The sequence below is a fragment of the Anopheles marshallii genome, chromosome 3, assembly GCF_943734725.1.
Source record: "Anopheles marshallii chromosome 3, idAnoMarsDA_429_01, whole genome shotgun sequence".
Taxonomy (NCBI): Eukaryota; Metazoa; Arthropoda; class Insecta; order Diptera; family Culicidae; genus Anopheles; species Anopheles marshallii.
In genome coordinates, this window is record NC_071327.1 from 17,035,293 (window position 1) to 17,061,713 (window position 26,421).

Sequence of the window (26,421 nt, forward strand, 5' to 3'; positions counted from 1 at the left end):
CTGCAGATAATCGGTGTGATATCGGTGTTTTTCATCTGCGTCTCCATCCTGTCCTTCTGCCTGAAGACACACCCGGACATGCGGGTGCCCGTCATACGAAACATCACGGTCAAGACGGCCAACGGCAGTACGGCCTGGGTGCTGGACAAAACACAAACGAACGCCCACGTGGCATTCTTCTACATCGAATGTGTCTGCAATGCGTGGTTCACGTTCGAAATTTTGGTAAGTATCTAGTTTCGTGCTACTGGCCACCGAGCGTCTGTTCCGAGCGTTTCGGTGGCATGACTTGGTCTAGAAAATGCGCCCGTTTTGGTATCGTCAATATTTGAACATAAAATGACGGTGCAAAGTTTTAAACGATTTGCCAAGTAAACGCCGCATTCTTTCACCGTTGACAAATATAATCCATTTCGCCACTGCAATGAGCCATAAAATGTCTGTTCGCAAACTGAACCCAGACAACGGAACATTCTCAACAACAGATCATCAATGCGAGAAGCGACAGTAACATTCCGGTGGAATGGGAACTGAAGTGTATTCGAAGGAAAAAATTGCTTCACCCACACCGCACCTCCTTAAGACAATGAATGAAGGCAATAAACTGAGATTCCTCCAGTGATCTAGCCTGGCACGGTGAACATTACTCACCGTTGCGTCCCGCCGGATGATGTTGGACAAAGGTAATGTAATTTTATACGCTATTCCGAGCCCCGGACCAACTCTGTTACAACTTGTCACTTGTTGGACAATGGACGCTGGGTGGGATTTTTCACGGATTTCTGGAGCACGGAATGCGCGGATGATGGTAAATGAGTGCATACGAGAATCTGCTTGTAATGGGAGACCACCGCCAGTAAGCATACCTCTGTTGCACCGTGGATGTGGTTTGCAATGCCACACAGTGGGAGTCCTACAGACCATGCAGACGTCATCGTCTGTTCCGTTGGTAAACAGTTGGAGTGCAAAGTGAGACCCCATGCTGAGTGGCACTGTAATGACGACGACCATAAATTGTGGCGAATGGAATAAAATGCTCAGCATGACTTAAATCGTTAGCGTGGTGGCAACACGGCCGTCAGACCGTTCGCTTTGTGGCTGATGGTTGAAGTAATCAAGATGAAAAAAAAAAACAGTGCACTTTAACGGTTTGGTTTCTCGCCCGCTCCGATCTCCAACAGATACGCTTTATCTCCTCGCCCAACAAGTGCGAGTTCGTCACGTCATCTGTAAATATCATCGACTACATCGCGACGCTTAGCTTCTACGTGGATTTGGTGCTGCAGCGGTTCGCATCTCACCTGGAAAATGCGGACATCCTCGAGTTCTTCTCCATCATCCGCATCATGCGGCTGTTCAAGCTGACGCGCCACTCGTCCGGGCTGAAGATACTCATACAGACGTTTCGTGCGTCCGCCAAAGAGCTAACGCTGCTGGTGTTTTTCCTCGTGCTCGGTATAGTGATCTTTGCCAGCCTCGTGTACTACGCCGAACGGATCCAGGCGAACCCGCACAACGACTTCAACAGCATCCCGCTCGGGCTGTGGTGGGCCCTGGTCACGATGACCACCGTCGGGTATGGGGATATGGCACCGAAGACGTACATCGGTATGTTCGTCGGTGCGCTGTGTGCGTTGGCGGGTGTACTAACGATAGCGCTGCCAGTTCCGGTCATTGTGAGTAACTTCGCGATGTACTACTCGCACACGCAGGCTCGAGCGAAGTTGCCGAAGAAGCGACGGCGTGTACTACCGGTGGAGCAACCCCGACAGCCACGTACCGCAGGTGAGTGGACCCACAGACCCACAGCAGTAATCTCCACCAAGATAGCTTACAGAATTGCATATCTCTTTCTCTTTTTCCCCCGTTTTTCGTATTTGCTTCATTTGCTCATTCACATTCACGCGCGATCAATTGCGTTCATTTACATGACGTGCTCACCGCTTGCTGCTAACCGCTGCTGGCGCGCTCACGCATTATCACCCACCATTATCGCTGGGACATTGCCGGCAGGTCAAGGCGGTGGCATTGGTATGCCCGGTTCCGGCCCGATGGCACGCCGCATGAACCAGGTGAAGACGAAGGATCTGGGACCGAAAATTGGTAAGTTTCATCTGGCCCGAACATGGCGCTTGTGCCACCACCACCTTGTGTTTCTCTTTACGCTGTAACACGCAACAGGCGCCCTAGCAACAGGCGTTTAGAGCAGCCGTTCGCATCTTCTGCATCGGCTGATAGGTCTGCTAGATCCTAACAATCAACGGTTTGCTACGGTATTGATGTAACACACGCCACTCACGCGATCCTCAGTCGGTAGAAGAAGAGAGCAATAACACGAGAAACGGAACTACTACAGCTTCAAGTAGACAAACGGCTACAAAAGTGGTGCAAAGCAATACCATTAACACCTCTTCTATTCACGTTCAAGGGCCATTTTTCATAAACTTCCAAACATGTTACACTGACACGCGCTTTCATCGTTGTGCCATTCTTGTGACCGTTGCGTTAGTCCTTTAGTGTGAACGATCGTACAACCACCACACCACACATCACTCATTTTCACACCACCGAATCCGTGTGCTTTCCGGTGTAGACTAATATTTCTACAAGCGAACTCCAACACCCCGTTCCGTACATAATTCACTACAAAAGACTACCACCCATCTCACCATCGGCCCAAATAAGCCTCCCCGCCGAGGATTCGTTTTGTTGTGCAATACGTTTTTTTTGTGTTGTGTTACCATGTCTTTTTCATGCTTTTCGCGAAGAATTTCATTTCCACGCTTTATTAACTACCTTCACGCTATCGATACTGTCGATAAGAGGAAATCGATTTTCCACAATGTTGTATTTCCTGTGCTTCCTCCCATACGATTTCCTTTTAAGTTAAGTCCAGAAAAGACGCAACGTTCTTTATCCGTCGGGTGATTCTTTTTTTTCTTTCGTTGCTCTTTTGTTTCCCAGCAGCTTTCATCCCCCTGTCAATTAGTTTGCCTCGTTCGGCGCGTTCGTTCCATTTTCAACCTGAGCAGCCTTTTTCCGGTTTTTTTTACCTACTGTACGAATGTTTGCCACAGACGCTTAAATCAAGTTAATATTTACACTCCTTCATTTTTCGATTATCCATTCAATCGGTAAAGCTTGTTTGTGCTTCCGTTTGGTTTGTGTTTTTTTTCTTTTCGCTTCGCACTTTCTCGTTTCGTTTCCTTTTGTGTTGCATTCGAAGCAAATACGGTTTGGTTTTGACTTGCGCGAGGAAGTAGCAAGGAGAAAAAAGCCAAACGAACCGACAAAATTATAATTTGCAAGGTAAATCGACAGCGGATTATCGCTGAATGGCGGCCATATTTGAAGTGGCTAAGTGGTTCGATAAGGCTTGATATTAAGTGGTCTACCTAAAGTATGGTTCTGTGGCTTTTTTTTCTAGAAAACTTTTAAATGACATGGAATCAATAAACGTCATACGATCAGGCACCTCCACACCAAAAACCAAACCAACCACCATACGGGAGTTTTGGAATTTGCAGAATTTGAGAAAATAAATTGTTTTAGTTATATTTTTACTATCACATGATCAATTGGTGAAAAATTAAAATCAACTTTATTGGCAAAATGTTTATTTTTTGATAGCTAGTAACGTTAAAGTAATGCTGATTGACTTTTGAGGCAGATTTTAACTCTTCAATTCAGATGATTACTTTGTATGCTAAATGTACCAAAGGCATATGTTGGAGTTAACTTACTGAGAACAAACGAATATTTAAGGCTCGATATGATCAGTAATTTTCCAGAACTCTTCCGTATCCCTAGATTTACTAAGGGATTAAGTTGATTTCGTCCTTGGAATTCTACAATAATTGACAAATTCTCCAAAACAGACTGTCAACTAACGTTCTGTCACACGACCAGACCTTGCGCAAACTATAATTTGACATAATCATACTAAATCGCTCGATTGCTTCTTGAGCCGTTACTACTGTACTAACGGCAAATCTACCGTGTCTGTTGTTCTGCTTCGTGTATCAATAAATTAACTTTAGGTTGTCCCCCACATCCGACCGCATCAGCTTTTCACCATCCCTCCAAATTCCTTTTTGTAAGCTGCTAAACACCATTATCTCCAGAGATCACCGAAACCGAGTTCCTCGCAGTTAATCCACTAAAGCCATCCCAAGGCAATTTTCGGTGAACCGATCGAATCATTCCCACGCGGTCGCAATCGACGCAGGCATGGAATCGGCTGGTCGGTAACCTCGATAATGACTCCAAAAGTTTTCACCCCAAAAGATACTCTCACTCCGTTCGCCACGATACGGTTGGCACTCGAATTTGGCCCAATGTGAACCTAGAAAGGAAACGATTGTACTACACCGGACGCACAAAACATCGGTCCCACCGGACGGTTCGTGTGATTTGAGCCATCCCGCACCATCGACAGCAGAATCGCCATCAACATTAGCCCAGTGGTCCGTGAATGCCCGGGAACCGAACAAAGCACACACCATTACAGTCCTTCCGATAGACACCGTTACGATTGAACTTGCAAAACTAACCCGCCAAGAACGTGATACCCGATGGCCAATGTGCTCGGGGTGGAAATAATTAACATGACAGTTGACTCCGTGTCCTGTTTCCTGTCGTATCTGCCAGCACAACGCTACGGGCGCAGGACAATGGCGTTTCCAGTGGTCGTTACAAGGGTGACATCGGTTTGGTTCACGCGCGACCGAACACCGGCTACCCTTTCGCTGAAGGGTCAAACGTGTCACCGGGAAGTGATAAATAAAATCACTTCAAAACAAAAGAGATTCGCTTTTTCTAACCGGCTACACAATGTAAGCTGCCGGCATGGTTTGTCCTTTTGGTATTGTTTTCGAGAGTAAAAATAATGTTTCAACTTGTCTCCGGAATGGGGTGCAACGGTGGCCAACAGGCTGACCGAGAAAGCCCATTCTGTACAAGGGTAAAAATAAAACACACTGCCTTTTGCGCTTGGATGTGGAGTAATGATCAGAAATAACAGAAAAACCCCCCGACCCGTTTGGTTTCCGGCGAGGTGGAAAAAAAAGAACAAATGTGCCCATTCAGTAAGCTCTTTTGGCTGCGTCCATGGATTCTATTCGCTGGACTATTTTTTTTTTTTTCTAAAAAGAAAAAGCTACCAAGTGAGCAACCGTCGGTTGACACACAGCACCATCGCACCATGGAAAAGACACAAGAGTAAATACAATTTTCCCATAACCACATCGCACAAGGAAGCCAGCCAGGTCCTTGACGGCTTTTCCTATGTCTCCCCGAGACGCCCATTGTTTGCTCGTGTGTATGCCATCGGTCGTTTTGATTGAGTCTCGAATGGAGGACCGAGCCTTTGCCCTGAACGTCGTCTGGATTTATTTCCTTTTACGACCACAACAATAAACGGGTGCGGAGCGACACAAGGCAAAACGTGCCTGTGAGCTCCAATTTTCCACACTGGACACTGCGATTCTGAGGAGTGTGGTATTTTTGGGAAGCTTTTTTTCTGTTCACATGTTTGCACGACGAGGTACAACTGTAGACACAGCTCAAGGTCAATCTCATTGAATCAATATTTAAACATTGATTGGGTATATTGACTGCAAACGGGTAGAAGATGGTACAGTTTAGTTTTTCCTGGTCTGAACTTGGAAGCGTTCGTTTGAGAATTCACCAAGGGTATTGGAAGTAGTCGTGGAATTATACACCTCTGGAATTATATAAAATCCTCTAGAAATTTATCATAACGATGTGTTAAGTAAATTCAATTCGCAATCGACCACCCGAACGGTAATCGCTATTTAAAGTAGCCAGCACTGCTTTCTTTGCCATACACAGTGTGCACATTTGTCATCCGTCATACGACATCCAAACTTCCACCGTAAGACGCCCGGCAAGCGGTTAGGTCGTGCCTGCCGAGCAGCGATCACACGTGTTCTGGTGCGCTCGTCAGGATTAGGCAACGCTGCAGTGCGGACATGCAAAAAGTCAACATTCCACCAGGCATTGTCACCGACATTTGGGCGAAAGTTTACTTTACGTTTTTCTTACGGCTCGCCCCAGGGAGTTCGCCAACCAGCGCTCTCGTACCACAGCACATGCAGCGAAGGGTGAACTTTTCCCATGACTTTTTGCCACATTTGGCGAAGCATTTTCGATCAAAATCTCATTAGTTTGTATGAACCGGCAGATGGTTGACAGCTTTACAGCAAGTGGAAAGAGCTTTTTCTTACCGCTGTGGGCAATGACTTCGACTACCCTTAGCTTTTGTTAAATTAAAGTTGCGCACTTTTGCTTTACGGCCGGTTTTTGCGACATCTCATCAAAAAGGCGAAAGAAACTTGATTTATGAAAGGCTGCCCAATCTGCCCCACCTCCACCGATGACTTCGTCTGTGATTGTTCTGCCGAAATCATGCACATCGGTAATTAGTCAAACGGGACAGCATGATGGCCAGGTGGGTTACATATTTCATACCCCGCACTGTAACACTCAGAGGTCAAAATGATTAACATGATTAATTCGTTACGCTGCCTATCAGCCTGCATACTCCGTGTTCGCTCCGAATCTTTCGGGCAGTGATTTTGTGCAAATTCGCCTCCGGCTACGCACATGATTGCATGATAAGTTTCCCCATCGGACCAACAACCCGGAAGAACGTACCCTTTTCCTGCAGTCCAGTTGCGCGGACGCCTGCTAGATCACCTCCCCGTCCCGAAACGAAGATAAATGGGAGTGATTATTCCATTTATCACCAACCAACCAACGGAATCTTTCACATTGGCCTCAACTCGTTGCTTGAATATCAACGGGATTTGGTTGTCGAAAACCCCGAACGGAAGTTCTCCAGCAAAGCCTTCCTAACTGTGGATAGAAGTGAACAACGGTAACAAGGAAAAAAAACCCTCCAACCTACAACCACGGTGCACGTAGCGAAAGCAACAAATGTGAACGGCTCGCGGAAAGATATTCGACACCATTTTTCCTTCGCTTTCCGGCACCGGAAACATCCGTGCTCTGTGGCACGTTTTCGCTTTCGGAAAAATGAGAACCAACAACAAGCCTATGCCGGTACCATGTACACCGGCACAGCACGCTTACCAAGGTACTCAATGGTACGCTTTTGGAGCAGTTCGTTTAGTTAATTAGCTTAAAATGGTCGCTTCATCAGCAAATGGATTCAGCCGAGTTTTGTACGCCCTCATTACGAGACCGCTTTTGCAACGAAAATGCTCTCCGTGATACATTCGTCACCGGATGGTTCTCCGCGCGCCTAAAGGTATGCAAGTTACAGGGATGAATGAATAGCTTGAGCCACTACAGCAATCGCAAAGGATGTTAAATAGGAAGTACAAATTAGAACCAATTCATAAAATGGTCAAGAGACAATATTGTTTGCAAACTTGACTAAGTTGTTCAGTGAATCAGCAGCAGCAGCAGGTACCTACTCGGCCATGTACGATTGAGCTACAAATGGCGAAAAATTCCGCTTCGCTAGCTCAGTTACCCTCATCAACAACATTTATTTTATTATCCAATCAATGTCTAATAAATCCTTATTTGCGGCACCAGTTGGAAATGTTCTCGATCGCATACGCAAACCGGATTAAAGCACCAGATTATCCCTCGTCAAGCTCTCACCGATAAATTTCCAAACATTCTTTTCGATTCTTCTTATTTTGCTGTTGTACTTGTGCATGATCGGCATGTGCTTTCATTTGCCATGTGAACATGATTTGAATCATTCACATTAATACTATTTTCGGCTTGTTTTTATGTTTGTTTAAACGGCAATACAAAAAAATAAAACGATTCATCACAAACGGCTTGGGGCTACTAAACCACTACACACAAGCGGAATGACACACCTACAGCGAACACGTCTATAGCGAAAAATATTGAAATTAACTAATGCATTATGTCTAGCTAATTGCATAACTTCAGGCGTTTTACGGTGAAAATCGTCTACATTATTACCTATGCTGACGCTGTGTACGCCAAGCGTACTAGTTGCATAGAAAAACGCCTGAAAGTATGTGATTTGTGTCACATTAGTTACTTTTTGCCGCTGCCGCTATCTCTTACGGCGAAACTAGTACACGTTACACAACGAAATCAACTTGACACAAGCAGTTTTTTAAGTCGGATGCGAGGAAAAGTGTAACAAAACAGCATCAAATGTGACACTTCACAAACACAACATCAGCACAGAACACATTGCTTCATTCCAAGAAATAATCAAAGCTTAACAAATATCAAAGTTCCACCACCACTTTATTTATTCAACCTTCGCTAATGAAATGCTTCCCTTCCCCACTTTTGCCTCCATCCTCACCCTACCACCGCTACCCCACCCTTTTGCGTTTCACCTACCCCCCCCTAGATGCCGCCTCAGCGTACATAGGCAAAGCGGGCGGCAAAATGGCACAGCTTTTATAACGAACAGCTTTTGCGCTAATCCCTGCACGATTGTACGCGTCACGCCGTCCCGTACCCGTCCCATCGCACGCCAATTACGAAGCAACAGCGAGCAACGACCCACCAACTGACCGGCGGGAAGGATGCAAAACCTAGCACGGACACTGCACATCACGTGTGTCCGATGCGCCTTCCGGTGGATAGCGAAAGTAAACAGACAAAAAACCGAAAGCTTGCGCACGCTCGACACCGTCACATATTGCTGAATAATAGCAACCGATGGACCGATTCCAGTGCTGCTAAAAAAGCGCTTCAAACAACAACAATATTTAGTGGAGATAGAAAAAAAAACCCTCTCATACGCTCTAATGAAACGTCCATTGCACTTCTGCCCGTGGGCCAAACACGTGCACACACAGTCCGCAGTTTGGGACAACATTATTCCCGGTTAAGCATAAATGCTCACAGTGCGGTCATCATGCTGGGTCACTTTTGTTAGGCGAACAAGGAAGCGAAAAATTAAAACAAACTCTTATTACTCCAACGCTTGTCAAGTTATGTGCGCCGGTTATAAAATGATGCCTTTGAGCAAATTGGGATCTGGCAACTGTACTGGCACACAGGGAGATATAGAAAACGGGATGCCGGTTCGGTTTCGGTTGTATTTCGTTTTGTCCCAGCGCTAGAAGTGGTGCGTTGAGAAGTATTTAATATCCGTTCTGTGTGTCTTTATGTGTCGTGGTATCTAGAAGAGTAAACGAAATCTTTTCATCAACGTGACCTCTTTTTGTCGCTGTTAGTGCTATCCCACTGTTTGGTGTGTATTCTTCATTTATTTTCCTGTTGTGTGTCAGTGTACTTCGCATCCCAAGAAAAGATTTATTAAGATCTCGTTTTATCACTGTCTTTCGTGGGTTGTTTTTTTCTAAATCTACTGTTTCTCTTAAAATGAAAATTTGAGGGTATTTCTTCCAACTAATTGCACAAACCCGATTGTTTAACCCTTCACATCCCAGGGTATGAAATATTAGTCAAATATGCTATTTTTCAACAACTTTATTTATTAATCTGAACTACCCAGTTCGTTTTACGGTAATTGAAGTGTGTCTTTAACGCCAGGTTTGAAGTCCTCTTTTAATGCCATTAGGATAACGATTTCGTACTCTTGGGGTGTAATTGGTTAAAGTTTCTTCACTGTCTTTCTCCAATTTAGTTTAACCTCCAATATTTCTATTTTTTTTCTTTTTCCTTCTCCTTTGTCCTCTTTTTAAAAATAAAATCTGATCAGTTTTTTTTTGTAAGCTTGTCTCTAGTTTTACCTTATATCATATATATTGGCTAGTTTGTATTTATTTTCTACTTAATTTGTAAAATTATTTATGGCACAAAAATATGTTTACGCGATTGAAATTGCATTTTGTATCTATTTGAACAAATGTTTTCATCATCTCATGTATATTGGTTTACATCTCGCAGTGTCCTACTATTATCAAAATGTCGTACTAAAATCTTCCTTTCTGAGTATCTGTCAATGTGTAGCTAGCCCTAAGTATCGTGTTTAGGTTTACTGTCGCTTCAAGTAAATGTTATTTAAATATTCATATTCCATCTGAGCGTATCAAGCTTGTGCAGTGCTCATTTTCTCCTTCACACACACGCCCAGGTAACCTTGCCCTTCTGTCGAACAGCACCTGTCATCTGCAGAAAGCACCACCGAACCCGTTTTGCGTCATTCCGTATCGTGCTTCATTGATTCGTCGAACCAAATCAAGCTCCATTAAATGATGCAATTCCACTGTTCTGCAGCACCCCCGTCGTTTCCGAACCGTTTCCCGGAAGCAGTAGCTTTCGAAGCTTGCAAAACACAGCGCTGCGTTTCGTGGGGGAAAACGTTTCTGCAGGAAAAGATCGCCCATAACCATTCGAATCAATGGCGGTGGCACTCATTCGAGGGCGATGTCAAGCGGACGGTTCGACATTACCGAATAGCGTCCACAGCGTGCGAGTGTTACTCGGAGTCGTCTCTCGAGAAATGGGTTGCTGCTAACGAGCGCCGTCGCTCCCGCTGCTCGATTGTGGTTTTTATGTGTCACCTTCAACCCTTGAGCACGTGTCGTGCTTTCAATAAACGATCTACGGAGCAAAGTTTTTACCACCGGCGAGTTTTTCGAGAGGCGAATGTGAATGGTGCCCATAAGTAAAAGGGTATCCAGTGTGGTTGATGTGAAAATTGATGAACGTTTGTCCGACCAGCTGGATAATATTATCGACTGTTAGCGCTTGATCATGTTTTGCCGGCGGATAAACTTCTGTGTGATGAAATCACTCGAACAGATCGCAAAAAGGTTTGCTATTCGCGGCATATGTTCATTCGTGGGGTTTTTTTCCGTCGGGTAATAGAACTTTGGCGATTCCATCTGAACTCTTAAAGTTTATGGTCCGAGTATAAGGTGCCACCAAAGGAATGTTCACTATTTTGCATACATTTCATTTGGTTTGCAAACATTCTGAATAAAAGGAACATTTTTCCACTATTATTCTACTTTAGAGAGGTCGTAAGAAGTTAAATTCAATTCCCGTTTGTGGACCCAAGAATTCGATTTTTTTTCTCCCTTTTCTCGTCGTAAACTGTCATAAAATGTTAATCATGTTTAGTTACCCGTTGACGTTAAATTCAATATCCCACGACACGTTTTATTGCTGCAACATTATTTTCGACCCTGTTCCCATCGCTTTGACCTTAACAAGGATTCTCTCAAGCAATTGTTTCTCGCCGATCCGCGCGAGTGTTGTGTACGTGAAAGCAAACACCCATCAACTGCTGCCGATGGATGCAAAACATATAAACTCATCGGCCCTTTACGAGTTTGCCGCAGCACGCTGCAGTAGTCGTAAAGCATGGTACAACAGGCAAACAGACTGCCCCCAAAAGTCTTCCCTTCCTATATCGTGCTCATGTCCAGATTTTGCTGATAAAATTCCACTCTCAAACGTGCCCTGGACATTCTACTAAAGTCATGCTTCTAAAGCTCCTAATGCTGTACAAAGCTTCCATTCGCCTTGAAGTTCCATTCGCTTTAAGCAACAAAAAAATTCCCTTCAGTATAAATAGTGTGAAGAATCGTTTGCAAAAGAATAAAACGCTGCGGTTAGTTGACTATTTTTTTTTTTTGCTCACGTCTTCTTGTCGCGGAACCGTATGTACCGAAATGGAGAACAAAAAATCCCACCTCGTTAGTTTGCATTGCATTACGGATGAAGCGTTCTGGTGTGACTTTCTTCGTACCAATGTTAATCCACCACTATTACGAGGAAATCCGGCGAAGCGAATGCTACATCCGGTGCAATGCACGCGCACTCAGCCTATTCGTGGCGAAGCGTTTGCGATCACTTCTGCGGTGAAAGAGGATGTGAAATGGCAAAAATGCCAGCAAAAAAAAAGCAAAAGGCAAACAGCCGAAACTGTTGCAAATGCATCCCCTCCAGGGTGCAGCGTTATGCCGGGCAAGCAGGCCGTGCATAGGGCCCGGTGTCAATGATTGTTGTTGTCCGTATGTATATATTTTGCATAAGCTCAGGCTGATTGCTTTGTAGTCGTACCGCCGACTGCCGGTTCCGGTATTTCCGGGCACCGTACGCAAACGATCTCACCCGAAACTCGAGTAGAGAACGTGTTGTTAGCGACAATTTGAAGCCTTCTTTCTAAACATACACACACGCGTACAAACGGGGTACAAACTTGCACAAGAACGGGATTATAGTTTGTCGCCATAATTTGTGCTTCCGCACGCCCCGAAAGCGGTGGTTTGCGTTTCTGGTTTGTTTGTTTTCGAGCTGTCTCGATGGTTCTTGATGGTGCGCGAGACGAAGTGAGCTTGTGTCGAAGTTTATCCGTGCAACATGTTTTCCAAACACGACCGGGGGTAAACATGCGCAAGGTAGCAACCAAACTCGTAACCCGGAGATGCTTTATGAATGGAGAGAAATTAGATCCATCGTGCTGGTCCATAAAAACTCCTTCTCTTTAACCACCGCCACGGTTAGCAGCTTCCAGGCACCCGGCACCCTTTCGCACTTTAAATCAGCCTCTGTGCGGAATGTGCTAGAAATAAATTCAACTTTTCATATGAATATGGTTCAGATTCTACAAACACCCTTTCGCTCGCGGAAGCTTTTGTATCGCAACTTTTGGGGTTGAGTGTGTACTTTTCCAGCAAAAGTTTGCCCTTTGTTCCCACTATATCAACAATTGAATTCCGATTTCCAAACAATCAGCACCACATTTCACTCAGAACGGCAGTCTACCGCATCTGGTTTTCACCCATCACGCATTGGAATGCGCCATTGCCAGGTGTGGAAATTCCACTCTTATCCTCTTACGAGTTGGTGGCTTTTGCTTTTCTTTTCATTCAGAGAAACTCACACACCCCTTCGTATTTCGTTCTTTCAATCTCATAAGAAATCTTTGCAGAAAGTCCAAAGTCAATCTGTGGTTTATGTTGCTAACACTGTTTTGCTATTTTGTTAACGAATTTTCTTCAATAAGATCACATTTTTCAATCGGTTTTTTTATATGGCGTACAACCTGACAGATCCTAACTAATATATTTATATTATTGAATATTTAATTATGTTTTCGGTTCTTAGTTTTCATTTATCTTGTTTTTTGTCAAATTTATATTAACCTATTCTCTTATTTATTTTTTTTTCTAACTTCGTTTGAACTCTATGAATGAATGAATTAACTCATCCTTGTTCTGTTACGGTTTCAGTTTGAATTTTCAGTACTTTCAAGAATTGATTTTACTTTTTATTGCTTTTTACCCTCAAACTCTTGATTATTGATATCCGATTGATTGTTTTGTACGTTTTATATGTTTGTATTAGTATGGCATTCGAACCGTACTCTATGTGAACAATTGATTTAAAGTATTGCAATCTTGATTCTACAGGCTTTTTATTACATTTTTATTATATTTCTAATCAAAGTTTTAAATCAGGCTTATGGATATTTCAATTCTTTCAATTTATTTCCTCCAATATGACGGTTTTTGCCGTATTATCAACATAGTGTTGAGTTTTGTACAAATTTTACAAGGCATATCCTCCTTGAAAATGGCCTTATCCCGGGCATACTCGGTTAATTCTTCTAATTTTGAAGACAAAATAATAATGCTACACAGATTCCACTAAAATTAGTAACCAGTTTCTCTTATAATTGAATTTCATTCCATATAAAACTATTATCATGCATCGCTTCATCAGGCCTGACGCATTTGACCATCACTGGCCTTCCCTAGCAAACCATTTAATGGGAAAGAAACGGTTCCGAATTTCGCTTCATTATGCGCCCTAACTTTGCTCAATTTTATTTACCCGGCTCGTTTACCTCCACCCGATGTCCAACACCCGACGCGTCACCATGGCAAGTGTGTTCCATCTGGGCGGAAAATCGTAATGCCAACGGCAAATAAACTCGTCTCGTAAAAGTAACCATGTTCGTACAAGTGTCACATCGCTTATCCATATCACGGAATTGGCGATAAACGAATGGCAAAACTATTTTAGGATAACTTTCGGGGCCCCGTCCCAAGGGAGCGTTATCGGAGCGGAGGAGGTGGTGACCTCACTTGCCCTGGTGTACATGAAGACGGTACAACCGTTATTGAATTAGTATCCTTGCCACTCGGCAACGGCGCGCTTTCGTTTTCCTTGGCGAACGGAATGGTGGATGTCCTTGCGAAAAAAACATGCTTTGCCCACCAGCCCGTGGAAAATATTCTTCCACCCATCCTCGGCACCCCACCAACCGCAGCAGAACTGTTGCCAGCACCGAGAATGGTAGTTAACGAAGTTATGCGCTCTGCTGGAAACTCAATCAACACGCACGTCAAACTGATACGGGTTTTCCAAAGCAGGCTGTGAGAACGGAATCCGCTGCGACAGTTTTCCTCACGTTTTTTTGTTTTGCCAAATTTCCTTCGACGACTGCACGTGGCATTTCGTTCAGCAAGAAGTTTGATTCTTTTTTTTGCGAGGCTCATCTCCTGATATTTGGATGTTTTAGTTGCCTTACTCGCGTGAAGAAAAATAGTTTGTTCTATTCATTTTCCGGATCGTTTTATTTTTTTCCTTCCGCGCGGTCAATGAATATTCATGAGGTTAGGAAAATCTTCACGGTCGAAATGCGGACTATCGCTGCGGCCGTCATGGTCAAAGGTCACCAGGAGAGCGGTACATTATGCTGCGCTGACTGACGGTGCCCTGGGTAACGGCAACAGTAATCCCTCCGCTGGGAGGTTGGGTGGATGCATTACTTTTTTCGCTGCGCCATTCGGCAAATCAAACAAACGTTAGGAAAACTTTATTGCCCGGTCACCCAGCGTAGCCGAGCGCGCGCGCGTTAATGGTGCGACGTTAAATGATGCTTGCACTGTTGTTGGCGTCGCTGTTACATTTGTTATTACTTTTGGCCAAGCTTTTTCTTGTGATGCGCGTTGCTGTGTGAGATAAAAAAGAAATTTAACTGTTTTTGCTCATAGTTCGCAATGGATTGTGATTTTTTTGTGACGTATAAAGTTATATATAAATTCTTTCTATATTTTCTAAAAAGACTATTTTTCTAGCAGAGTCCGTAACATGGCCAAACTAAGACTCCTTTTTGGGAAAAAGCTAGAAAAAAGGAAAGGAAAACAAAAAAATTTGTGTTGAACAAAGTTGAAAATTTTAAAACATCTTTTTCATAATATTTTTACAGAAGTTTTTGCGTATAATCTGTACGGTACATAATTTCTATCTTTCTTATCAATTTTTTCTTGTAATCTGTAAATTAAAATGATCATAAAGGCTTATTATTAAGTTTTTCAAACGATTTCAAATCCTTTTCTATAATTTATTCTATTTTCTCTCCTCAATTTATCTACATACTCATAATAAAAGTATTTCATTTTATTAATTTTAGTGATTTCCATCTCATATTCCATTTTAAGCTGACCTGGAAATTAGAAAATTCCTTCAAACTATTATTCAACTGATTTGATATTAACGCTCTAGAGGATTTAGGGACAAATATATTGGCACTTAAATATAAGTATAGCTTACATGTACAGAATTCATTTTTGCTCAAAATGTTTCACTTTGAACCGCTTACAGTGGGCATAATCATTGAAAAACGATAGTCAAATAAATTATATTATTTGACCATTTTATTGCCTAAGTTTAGGCGTTGTAGTAAAATGTACCGAAACTTACCTTGTCTTTCACTCTCTCTCTCTCTCTCGACGAGTACCAATTAAAGGAGAAACCTTTCCACAAGAAATACTTTTCCACCAGCACATGGCACACATGGCTTCCTCACTACCTTGCGGCATGTCTTCATCAGGTGATCGATATTCTGCTCACAAACGTGTCGTAGAGCAAGGCAGCGTCTTCGTTCTGATTTGCGAGAAAGCTCTTTGTCAACAGTCATGAAATCGCAGCTAAAACAAACTGCACGTGACAAACACGGGATCGATCTTCGGGTTTCTTTCGCTCGTTCGCAGCTCGGAAACCAAACCATGGGATCACCAGCGTGTCTCGTGGGAGTTAAAATTATATTTACAAGCCGTGCTCTGCATTTCTAACGAGGGTACCTAGCCATGCTTGGGCTTGCCAAGCCAGCTGCGTTCATTTCCCACCAATACCCGTGGAACGGGATGAGCGTTTAATCGTCCCATATCGGATGAAACAAAGTGTCCACCAATTTTTGCCTCTACTCGACGACGGCCCCGTCCTTATTTATGCAGTCGAAAATAAGATATTCCAGGACAGTTTTACCTATGCCACTTTCTCAATTGCCGCTTTTTTTTTTCTTTCTTTCTGTGCCAATTTAACTTTCTACCAGCTGGAATACAGAACAGGTGTGGCGATTGTTATGTAAATTAGAACAACACGAGAAACATACGCAAATCCTTCCCGTACGAACATTGTTACTATCAAGGATTGTTGAACTTCTCCCGGAAGGCCTTTCCTCCCTGGTTCGTACAGCTGGAACATATGAAAATTTAAATCATAGCCATAAGTCTTTTTCATCGTCTACCACTGCACGATAGTCAGTGTGTGTGGGAAATGAAGGTTCAATTGCACGATTCAGAATTAAACGATCGAATAAAGAACGCAACCCCATCGCGCCAATTATCGGTAATTGATGGTTGTACATGTACGATTATTGGATTTTCGCGTGGCATTATGCTGGTGCAATCAAACCTTTTCAACTTATAGTGCTGCTTTATTTCTGATTCGATATTGATTTCTACTTTTCCACACTTATTGGTGGAAACAGGTTCAAAACGGTCGATGAAATGTTGAAGAAAAGTTATTGTAAGAGAAATCGTAGTGAGTACATCAATAATCAGCATTTAAACATCGATATTTGGAGTTTTGCATATAAAAACACCCTCCAACTGCAATGCGCCTAAATGTATGCAATACTGCTGACATCATTATGCCGTTAAGAACATGTTAACATGTTATTAGCGTCTCATAAGCTCGACCCAACGAGTCATTACGTGCGATTGAAACTTTTCACCAGTCGCATTATGGGTCATCTGGTTGGAAACGTTTTATGTCCTTTTTGCCTCCCCGAAAGAGCCACCCCTCACCGAAACGGATGCAATTATTCACGGTGATGGCCCGACCGCCGGACGCTTTTTTGCATGCGTTTTCACCATCCATCTCCTGGATCGGGCAAATTTAGAGCTGGTTGCTTTTACTTCCCACCAAATACCCGATCACTAATCGTTAGCTGCGAGCCCATAAATTTACCACAAATGGGTTTAACCTTTCTGCGTGCTGTTTGTGCAACCTAATATTGGGTGCCACCGGTCGGAAATTATAGCCACTAAGATCGACACTATATATCACCGACTGTTCGAAAAGGTGATATTATATGAACCGCTTTGTGGTACAAATAAAATGTTTTTTTTTTTGTTCTGTCTCTCCGACTGTCTGTCTCTCCATATGGGTGCTGCGTATGAGAACGAACGAGAACTTTTTCAATAAATTCGTAACAGATGCTAGAATGCAAACATATCATCATTGCCAGTGCTTGGGAAGCTTCAGTACTGCGTGTTTGTAAATCATGTCACGTACCAGAAGCTTATTCTAGCACAAATGTGTTGTTTCACACATTCGGAACTGTTTTAAAGCTCCACTGTGGGTGTTAAAAGTACCGCAAAGGGGGGGGAAAAAAGGAAAAGGAAAGCAAATCCTCATAACAAATTTAAGCACTACAAGCACTTCCGGATCGATCGTGTGCCCCCGGGCTCGGTATTTCACGTACCAGAAGCGAGTAATTTATGTCGATTCGAAGCTGCACTTTCACGTACGCCGAAGCAAATACTTCCGCATTATGAGCACACAAGTGCAATACGTACTTGGCACGAGCGATTTATTATTCTTTCCCGGGGAAAAAAAATCCTTACCCGCGGAGTGCCCAAAATCGATAATGACACGTAGTGAATAAATTTTGGAATCTTGCACCGAGCTATTCAATCGCAGTACAAAATGTTATTTCTTTAACGTTCAAATATTTAACTTCCTACCATTTTTTATAAAAGGACGATGGCGAAAATTTCCATTTAACACTATAGAAAGGATTATACTTCCGGCCATTACTTCGTCCAGCCAGGTGAAACTTCTACGATGATTCCTTCTCAAAAATATATCGCGTCCTTTTTGCAGCCTCTTTTACCATCCACAACCCTTATCGAGAGCGTACCGGCTCCGTAAATAAGGCGTAATCCTTTCCTACCGAAAAGTCTAGCCGAAAAGTTTTAACGCGCCTAATTGAGCACCCAAGTACCCTTTGCGCAGCACTCCGCGACAATCTGATCGTTAAACTGTGAACCCACCGACGAAATCCTTCAGTGTAATGGATCGTAAAATGTTTGAGTTGAAAAATTGAAAATAAAATATAATTTCGCTCCAATACGTATGAAGGAATGGGTGGAAAAATGGAAAGGCGCTGAAAAAACTGGAGCATTTTATAGTTGCCCCATTGCGACGGTACTTTTTCACTTCAGCGAATCGACTTCCATTTAAATCGCCGATAGCTTTTGCCATAATCCTCTTTCAGCCCGGTCTCGAACGTTCACCGGTGGACGGATCGTTGATGATTTGTTGTGTTGAGAAGCTGGCCGTCTTTTCTTCCTAATCTTCGTCCCGTCACGCAACACCATCCGGCAAGGTGTCCACCACCGACCGGAAAGCACAACGCCATCCCGGTCGTGGGCAACATTTATTCTTCAACAAGCAGCTCTTTAAACTAACCCGCCGATTTCCGAAGGATTTTCCGAACGGCGCACAATTTATGATCATTATTTATGATGTTTGCCTAGTTTTGCACAAACGGCAGCCAAAGCCCGGCGATCCCATAAATCATTAGCAATTTGTCAAGCAGTCAGCCAGGCCAACCTGTTTTAATGTGACCCGTCCGCGTCGACAGGCGGATGGCAAATAAATTATCTTTCGATTCATTCTAAATTCAAATTAAAACCCATCTGGCTGGACGTTTCCCGAATGGGGCACCGAAACCCGTTGTTGACACTGTGCCGAGCTTGACTGAGGGCTTGAGGCCCCGGCGGACGGCAATAAATATTCAAATAATGTGGAACCATTTTTCCCAAACGTAACTCTGGTTGGCACGTGGTGGGATTCGGTGGCAACCGGAAGGTGGTTGATGAGTAGAATTTTGATGTTTTCCACCACCTTTAAAGCATTCGATACAAACTAATCAAAGGCCGGGCCTGCTTCCCATCCGTACGATCCATCGGATCTCAATCTATGTAGCTGTTTATGTCCTAAAGCTGGACACAAATCATAAATATAATTGCTTCGCTACACGTTTTCCATAAAAACATCAAAAGATAAGGCAACGCCTAGTGAAGGGGTGAAAGTTTTTTTCATGGCTGTAATTAATCTAAACTGTCATTCACAAGTGTTTAATTGCATATATCAAGTCTTTGATGACGATACCGAGCACTGGTCTTCGTAATTAGGTTGTTACTTTGTGACATCATCTCCATGATTAGTACTATTTCATGACAAATCGTCCAACGTAAGGATTAAATCAGATTCAGAGCATGATCGGAGGGTTGATATTATAAGTTGACTCTTTGAGAATCACATCCCCTTTGAGGTTTTCTTCTCCTCTACCATATGACTGTCTGAAATGCCGAATATATAATCAAAAGGGCCAAATTTTCCCACATATATCAAACTGTTTTTATGTTCCAAGGGCTAAGTTTGCTTCAAGCAATCCAATAATTCTTTCCATTTCCTCATACTTTCCTTAAATAGCGCGTTGTGTTGTACTGTTCCTCCAGGCTACACTAAACCTTACATGCACCGATCACCTAATGTCTTCCCCCAAAGGCGATGCACCTTATGATAAGCCGCTGTCTGCTGCACCGGTAGCAAAACGAACGTCCAACTAGAAGGCTACGATTATTTATTATCTTACATCGGTCCAAGCACGAAACTCACACACACCCTGAACGGAAGCCAACTGGAGCAAACGTTGTCCTAGTTCTTCATTTATTTCCCCCGGGTACGGTTCAGCCAAGCCCTTGCCTGGATGCTGGATGAACGATAGAAGTGTCTTTTTCGTTGCCACCCGTAGATCGAAAAACCCCTCCCAAGTTCCGGTACATTGCCAATAAAGTTCAATCCCCACGACACGTTCTGCCGCCGGTGGGAAGGGAAAGAACAACGTACATCTTTACCGCTGGCTTTCGGTCCCGACGAGAATTGGCACAAGACATACTGACTTCTGCACCTCGCGTCGTCGGTACGTTTGTTCGTTGATCTTTTCGCCGTGGGTTGGCCCTTTTTTTTTTTGGGGGTGGTAGACCGAAATTCGTGCTCACTCACTCATCCCGACTTCCAACGTTTCCGATGGAGAATAAATTCATATCAAATCAGTTACCCTTTCCCCGGCCACACCAAACCAACGGGAAGGAAAGGTACATGTACATCCACAACTCGAAAGAGGCCACCCCGAAAGAAGAAGGTTCCTTCCATTCGGCGGATAATCCATCCCGTGCTTCGTTTTAGAACGAATGGGAATGAAAATTTATACCGAAAAACCTCAACTTAGCTGCGTGCTGTGGTTGTGATGTCTTTCAAATCAAGCCCTTGCGTTGCGGAAATGGTTTCTATAACGATATTTAGCGTTGTTGCTCTGGCCGCTGATACGTATCCCGCTACTATTCACGAGCCCTAACGATCGTTTTATATGCTTAACTTCTCCCTTCTGGTACCATACATCCCAATCAGCAATCACCGGCAGGACGTTTGTGTCGTTCTACGAGTGTACGTACGAGTCCTAAAGGATGTGTTTATTATTTTTCCTCCCTTTCTTCGCATTCTCTCTCTGTCTCTCAATTCTCCACCATCACCTCACATTCGTTAATGCAATACAATACGATTTTCTTTCCAACTTCACCCAAACCCGGTGCACCAAAAACGAAAAAAAAAACCCATCAAAATGGAATCGTTTTTCACCACACCGGCACACCGTTGCTCTTTTACACCGTTTTCTTTTCAACGTGTTATTGTTTCAACATGTTCCACCGCCACGACTCGGCATCGTGCGATGTCACCTTTTTGCTAGTTTTCTTCACTACCCTTATCAACGTCCTGACTGAATTTAATCCCCAGTTTTGTACAGCTCTTCATTTGGGAGGGACTTGCCACGGACGTCCTATCGTCTCCTTAAAAATATAAAACCAAACACTAAACCCCCGATTCCAGGACGCCCGAACGGGAGCCGTTTCACAACCGTGTTTCATATCCTGTTCGCTTGTCATTCAGCGAGTTCTAGTGTAGCGCGGTCTTCCCCGCATCCCAGACCGGATCGGCTTCATCTGATCGTACCGTGCCCATGGTTTTCTCTCTCCACAGAACAAACCAAACGACGCATCTCGAATGCCATGAATCTGGTCAAAGTCAACACGAAGCTCTCGAGAGACTAGGACAGAAAGGGGGGTGCCCCGCAGTACGGTTGGTGCAAAAACCCCGAACCAAACAAACGCGTCGTCCATCTCAAGAGACTAACGGGGAAGCAATAAAAGTGAAATGGATGCGCAAATTTGCCCAACGGTCGTGGAAAACCCAAGATATCTAGCGAAGCAGCTAAAATAGATGGAATGTGATTTGTTCGGTTTTATTGGGTACCGAGCAGGAGCGCATTTCCGATGAGCCGCGCGTGTGTGTGTGTAAATGTGTTAAAAATATCATACAAGTTGAGCATCCTTCACCATTCGATATCGATCGTTGAGCGAGACGTGTTGAATGAGGCACCTTCCGGGAAGGAATTCAATGCCATTGGTCATCCTCGCCGTGATACAGCCCGGTTTGCTATAGTCCCTCATTGTTGTTCCTGTTTCTACATTTCCATTTGTTTTGCGTTCGGATCAGCATCAGTTGCCTTCAAAATGTTATGTTCAATATTCTGTCAATGTTCCGCGCCTGTCTGTTCCGATCCTCCAATGATTATAGTGACTGTGGTCATGTTGTTTGGATGCCCGGTTCGAGAAATGTTGTTATTTGTTTGTGAACCTCCCTGTACACAAAACCAGTCCCAGACACTATTAGACCGTGTTCGAACAGGAAATCGAACCTAGCAACCGATTCTTTAGAGTTTAAATACACTAAAAAGCACGGAAAACAGTTAACCGTTTCATTTATGGAATATCAGTTAAATTTGTCAATAATTACATTAAACCAGTCTATAAATAGTATCTCCCGTCAGTAGTGTTCCGTAGTCCCGATCAACATGTCTTGCAACGTAGTTACTTTCTTCCTGCTCGGTGATCCTCCACCTAAGCCTAATATATTAACCATAAACAACAACAGCATCGTGATTAAACTTTCCAGCAATCTAACGACCAGAACGGAACTTTACCCCGGTTGATTATACGTTGATTTATTGACACGAACCAAACAAAACCCCCTTTAAATGGCCACCAAACGCACCAATAGCACGCCATCGTGTTTTCACCAACATAAAAGAAGTTTGTGACGTTCTATGATTTAGTGGCTTACGGGAAACTTTTACATAAGCTTTCGCCACCAGTAAAAGGGACACCAAGCATCGCCATTGGTTACGTGACTCTTGGCGAGGATAGATGAGGTTGTTGTAATATTGTTACAACTATTTATCAAATAATTAGTCCTCATCCTCAACTTTTTTAACATTATTCACAAATTAAAATTTTATTTAAATAAATTTAAATATCAAACTATTACATAGGATCAGGCGAACATTGCATTTTGAAATGACCTAACCCTGCATAACCCTTAATATAGACCCGATTTTTTTAGATAAAATAACAGAGACACCTCTGCCTCACAAAACTTGGGTGGCTTCCCAAAGGGAAGCCACTGAATATATTATCATAACTCCTTTGTTAAATTTGTGAATATTTTCCATGCACTATCGCTCATGAAAGAAGTCCTCTCCACCGACTCACCCCGTTGCAGAATGCAAACAACGTTCTCGACCATTTCCAACTGCAGGTGCAATGCACACTCTGAACCAGTGGGAAGTGTCCAGAAATAGCACTACACCACCCTCACGCTAATCTGAGCTAGTTTTCCTACATTTTTCACTCCTACCATCGCTATGGTTAGGTGAGCTAACATCCTTCACCAAAGTACCGATGGTCAACTTTTTGGCATCGTTTATCACACCACAGGTCGGGAGATAAAAAAAGCCCTCTCAACGGGGTGAAAGGGCAAAAGCTATTCACAACTAATTCTACCAACCATTATCTCACCGGCAATGGTTTTTTTTCCCCGCTCAACCACGACCACACCATCCAGGTCGGACGGTGAAGCATCATTTTCCCGGTACAAACGGGGCTGTAGTGTGTGCTTGGCGAATTCTTTCCAGCGGAACTTTTGTGTACCATGCACGGTGTGGAACTTTTTCCACCGGTTGGAAAGATGAACACATACACACATATGCTATGTTTCGCCCAAATCTCTCATCCAGCCGTATGATAACGCAGCGAATGGAATGTTGTTTCATGCGAGAATTGTTTTTTTTTGCGTCAATTGACCCTCATCCGTTACGAACTCCATCCATTCCGTGGCTGGAATTGGACGCTAGGAAGCAAGCAAGAAAAAAAAATGCCCTATTCCCTACGGAAATGCAGCTTCATTCGGGATATTTTTCACTTCGCGTACGATCGCGATACACCCCGATGAAAGGTACAGTGCTACAAACAGGGCGTCCAAATATTGATTCTGCTGATACGTTCAGTTTTTTGTCCGGTTTTGTACCATTTTTACGCTCCTGCATCACAACTGCTTGCGCAACAGTGTATGTGTGTGTGTGTGTGTCAATATTGAAGCAAAAATGGTACAAATTGCCAACACGAATGAAGTGATCTCAATCATACCCGTGCATGGCGCACGGTGGTTTCAACGTGTGCAGCTGTACTTTACGTTCTTTTATGTGGAAGGTAACGTTCAAAAACGCAGCTAAATCCTACTCGCATAAATACCCCCGCAAGGCACTCAAATCCTGCGTAATTAAATTCATTCACTCCGGCAAACTTCGGTACGTAATTTGCACTGCTTGCCGCCAGAGACGGATCCCAGTGCTGGAGCGAGATTATAAGCTTGGCTTTGGAATTATTTCAGCAAACACGAAATACCTTCCGATTTTCTGTGATTGATGTCGTGAGCTTTCCGGCTGGAAACAGTTCGCCCAGCTGTACATTTTGGCGCAAATTCCAACCGCCGGGATTGGCTCGTTGCTAATAATTCACGGTGCAATAATGAAGCCATATTTCTGATTTACTACACCTTACTAAGTGACAGCAACACGTTCAGGAGTAGTTGTCGCATACTAACCTGGTGCGCTGGTTCTGAGATTTGATGTAAATTTTTAATCGTTCCATAAATAATCCTCACCCTGAGTGTTATACCCACCAGCTAGTCAACATTAAACTCTGGCTCTTTAGATAGCGAATTAAATGTGTGTGTGTGATTGTATGTGTTGCTAGTTTCCCTTCGTGTGCTTAATGTTCATCGATAGTTTGATGTCGTCGTCTAATGCCTTCTAGCATAGTACCCGAGTGTTTGTGTTGTAGTCCTAGATGTACAATGTGCTGTCACACCTTGCCCCCAGAAACACGTGTCTGTGTCTAGTTATGCCAAACCATTTCCCATCATCTCATGTTGCCCGGTTGACATTAACATGCTATTTTCCCAAATCCTCACACACACACACACACGCATTTACGCGCCCTACAGAGAGTCATCAGTTTTAAGCACGCGAACAACATCTCCTTCACCGCTGGCATTCCCTTTAAGTCACACCTTATCGGCCTGCTTAAAGATTAAAACAAATTATCACAAATCTCCACCACGCTAAGCTTCATCATAAATTAACTACACGCACTAGCGTTTTATCGTCTCCTGAAGCGGGCAATTGGGTAGGAGGCAGCGTGCTTTTCTCATCATGAAACACAAGACAACACATTAACGCATCACTTTCCTGAAACGATCTCTCCAATTTGGAGTGATTTCTCAAACGATTTTGGTTCCTACGCGTATTGTGAAGAAATGGTTCATAAAATCATCCTAACAAATGTACTTTGGATATATGAATTACATACATTTGGACTTTGTAAGGTTCTCCCTAAAGGTTTCAATACAAAGCGCCAAAATGTATGCAATCTAAACGACACAAGTACCTTCATATTACTTTTTGCAGCCAATTATCGTCCTGACATCGTTTTTACAAATGTTTAGTGTGACAAGACACGATTTCCGTTCCACTCGAATCCTTTCCAATAATTACATTATATAATTGTACTCTTTAAATAGCTAAACATTGTCTGTGTTTTACGTATGAATGGATTTGTCCGTATTTTTTTAAATCATTTACTGATCCGTATAAACATTGATGTTAGTATAAACAAATCATTAATTCGATTTCGCACTGTCCAACAGTCCCCTTGTTCAATGTAGATCCTTCTCGTTGGGTGGTTCGAAAACAGAAATTTCCTCAGTTGTGTCACTGTTACTTCTCCTTAGTGATTCGTTTGATGTTCCATGTTGGCATCCTTCTTTCGGACCGTGTATCTTCTCTATCTCTTCAACCTCACTCTCTCTCTCTTTCTTTCTCTCTATCTCTCTAGCATCTGTTTGATGGTTTGATGATTGTTTGTAGCCATTTCAGGCATGTTGTTTACCTGTGTTTCCTATTTCTCCCCGACCTGCCCCCCAAAAATGGATTCCATTCAATTTGTCACTAATTTTGTCTGACTGCTTGTCTGACCCACCCATACCAGGTCCGATCGGTGCGAGCATCGTTGCGATGTGCCCGAAAAACGTTGGCCTGCACACCAACCCAGCCCTCGCCATGTGCAAGCCAACGTTCGAGGTGCGTCCACCGAGCATTGTGCCGACGCCGATGATGCTGGTGCCGCGCGATTCCAGCTACAAACCGACCGTCACCACACCGACGTCGAACAGTGGTTCGGGACCGGGTACCCTAACGGCACTCACCAACGCCACCAGCACCACCAACAACAACAGCACGACGGTTGCCAACAACAACAGCAAGCCTGCCAGTACGAACGGTGGCAGTGGGGTCGGCGTGAAAACGATCGCCAACAGCAACAGCCAGTGCAACATCGTCAAAAGTACCAGCGGACAGCTAGCGAACGCGGTACTGAAGAGCAATGGTACCACCGCGAAGGAGACGGCCGAGGAGAAAAGTTTTCTTTGAGCGTTTGTGGCCACCATCGTCACCGTCATGTATGCACCGAAACGCCCGAAAGTATGCAATCGCCAAGCACCGCCAACGGAATGCCAAACACCTAACAACCAGACTCAACCACACCGTACGCGTAAGCCATGTAAATATGAAACCATGAAAGCTCGTTGTATATGATACTTTACCACCAGCAGAAGTTGGTGTCCGTTCTA

The 26,421-nt window shown here is 43.6% G+C and overlaps 1 protein-coding gene across 1 annotated transcript in view; it reads left to right on the forward strand.

The window, feature by feature from the left end:
* Nucleotides 1-26,221, forward strand: part of LOC128715591 (potassium voltage-gated channel protein Shaw-like) — a 37,632-nt gene extending 11,411 nt beyond the window's left edge. Inside the window, exons 4-7 of the mRNA XM_053810500.1 lie at nt 7-225; nt 1,182-1,785; nt 2,014-2,103; nt 25,782-26,221. Of these exons, the coding sequence (XP_053666475.1) occupies nt 7-225; nt 1,182-1,785; nt 2,014-2,103; nt 25,782-26,221 (1,353 nt within the window). The remainder of the gene's footprint in view (nt 1-6; nt 226-1,181; nt 1,786-2,013; nt 2,104-25,781) is intronic.
* The last annotated feature ends 200 nt before the right edge of the window (nt 26,222-26,421 follow it).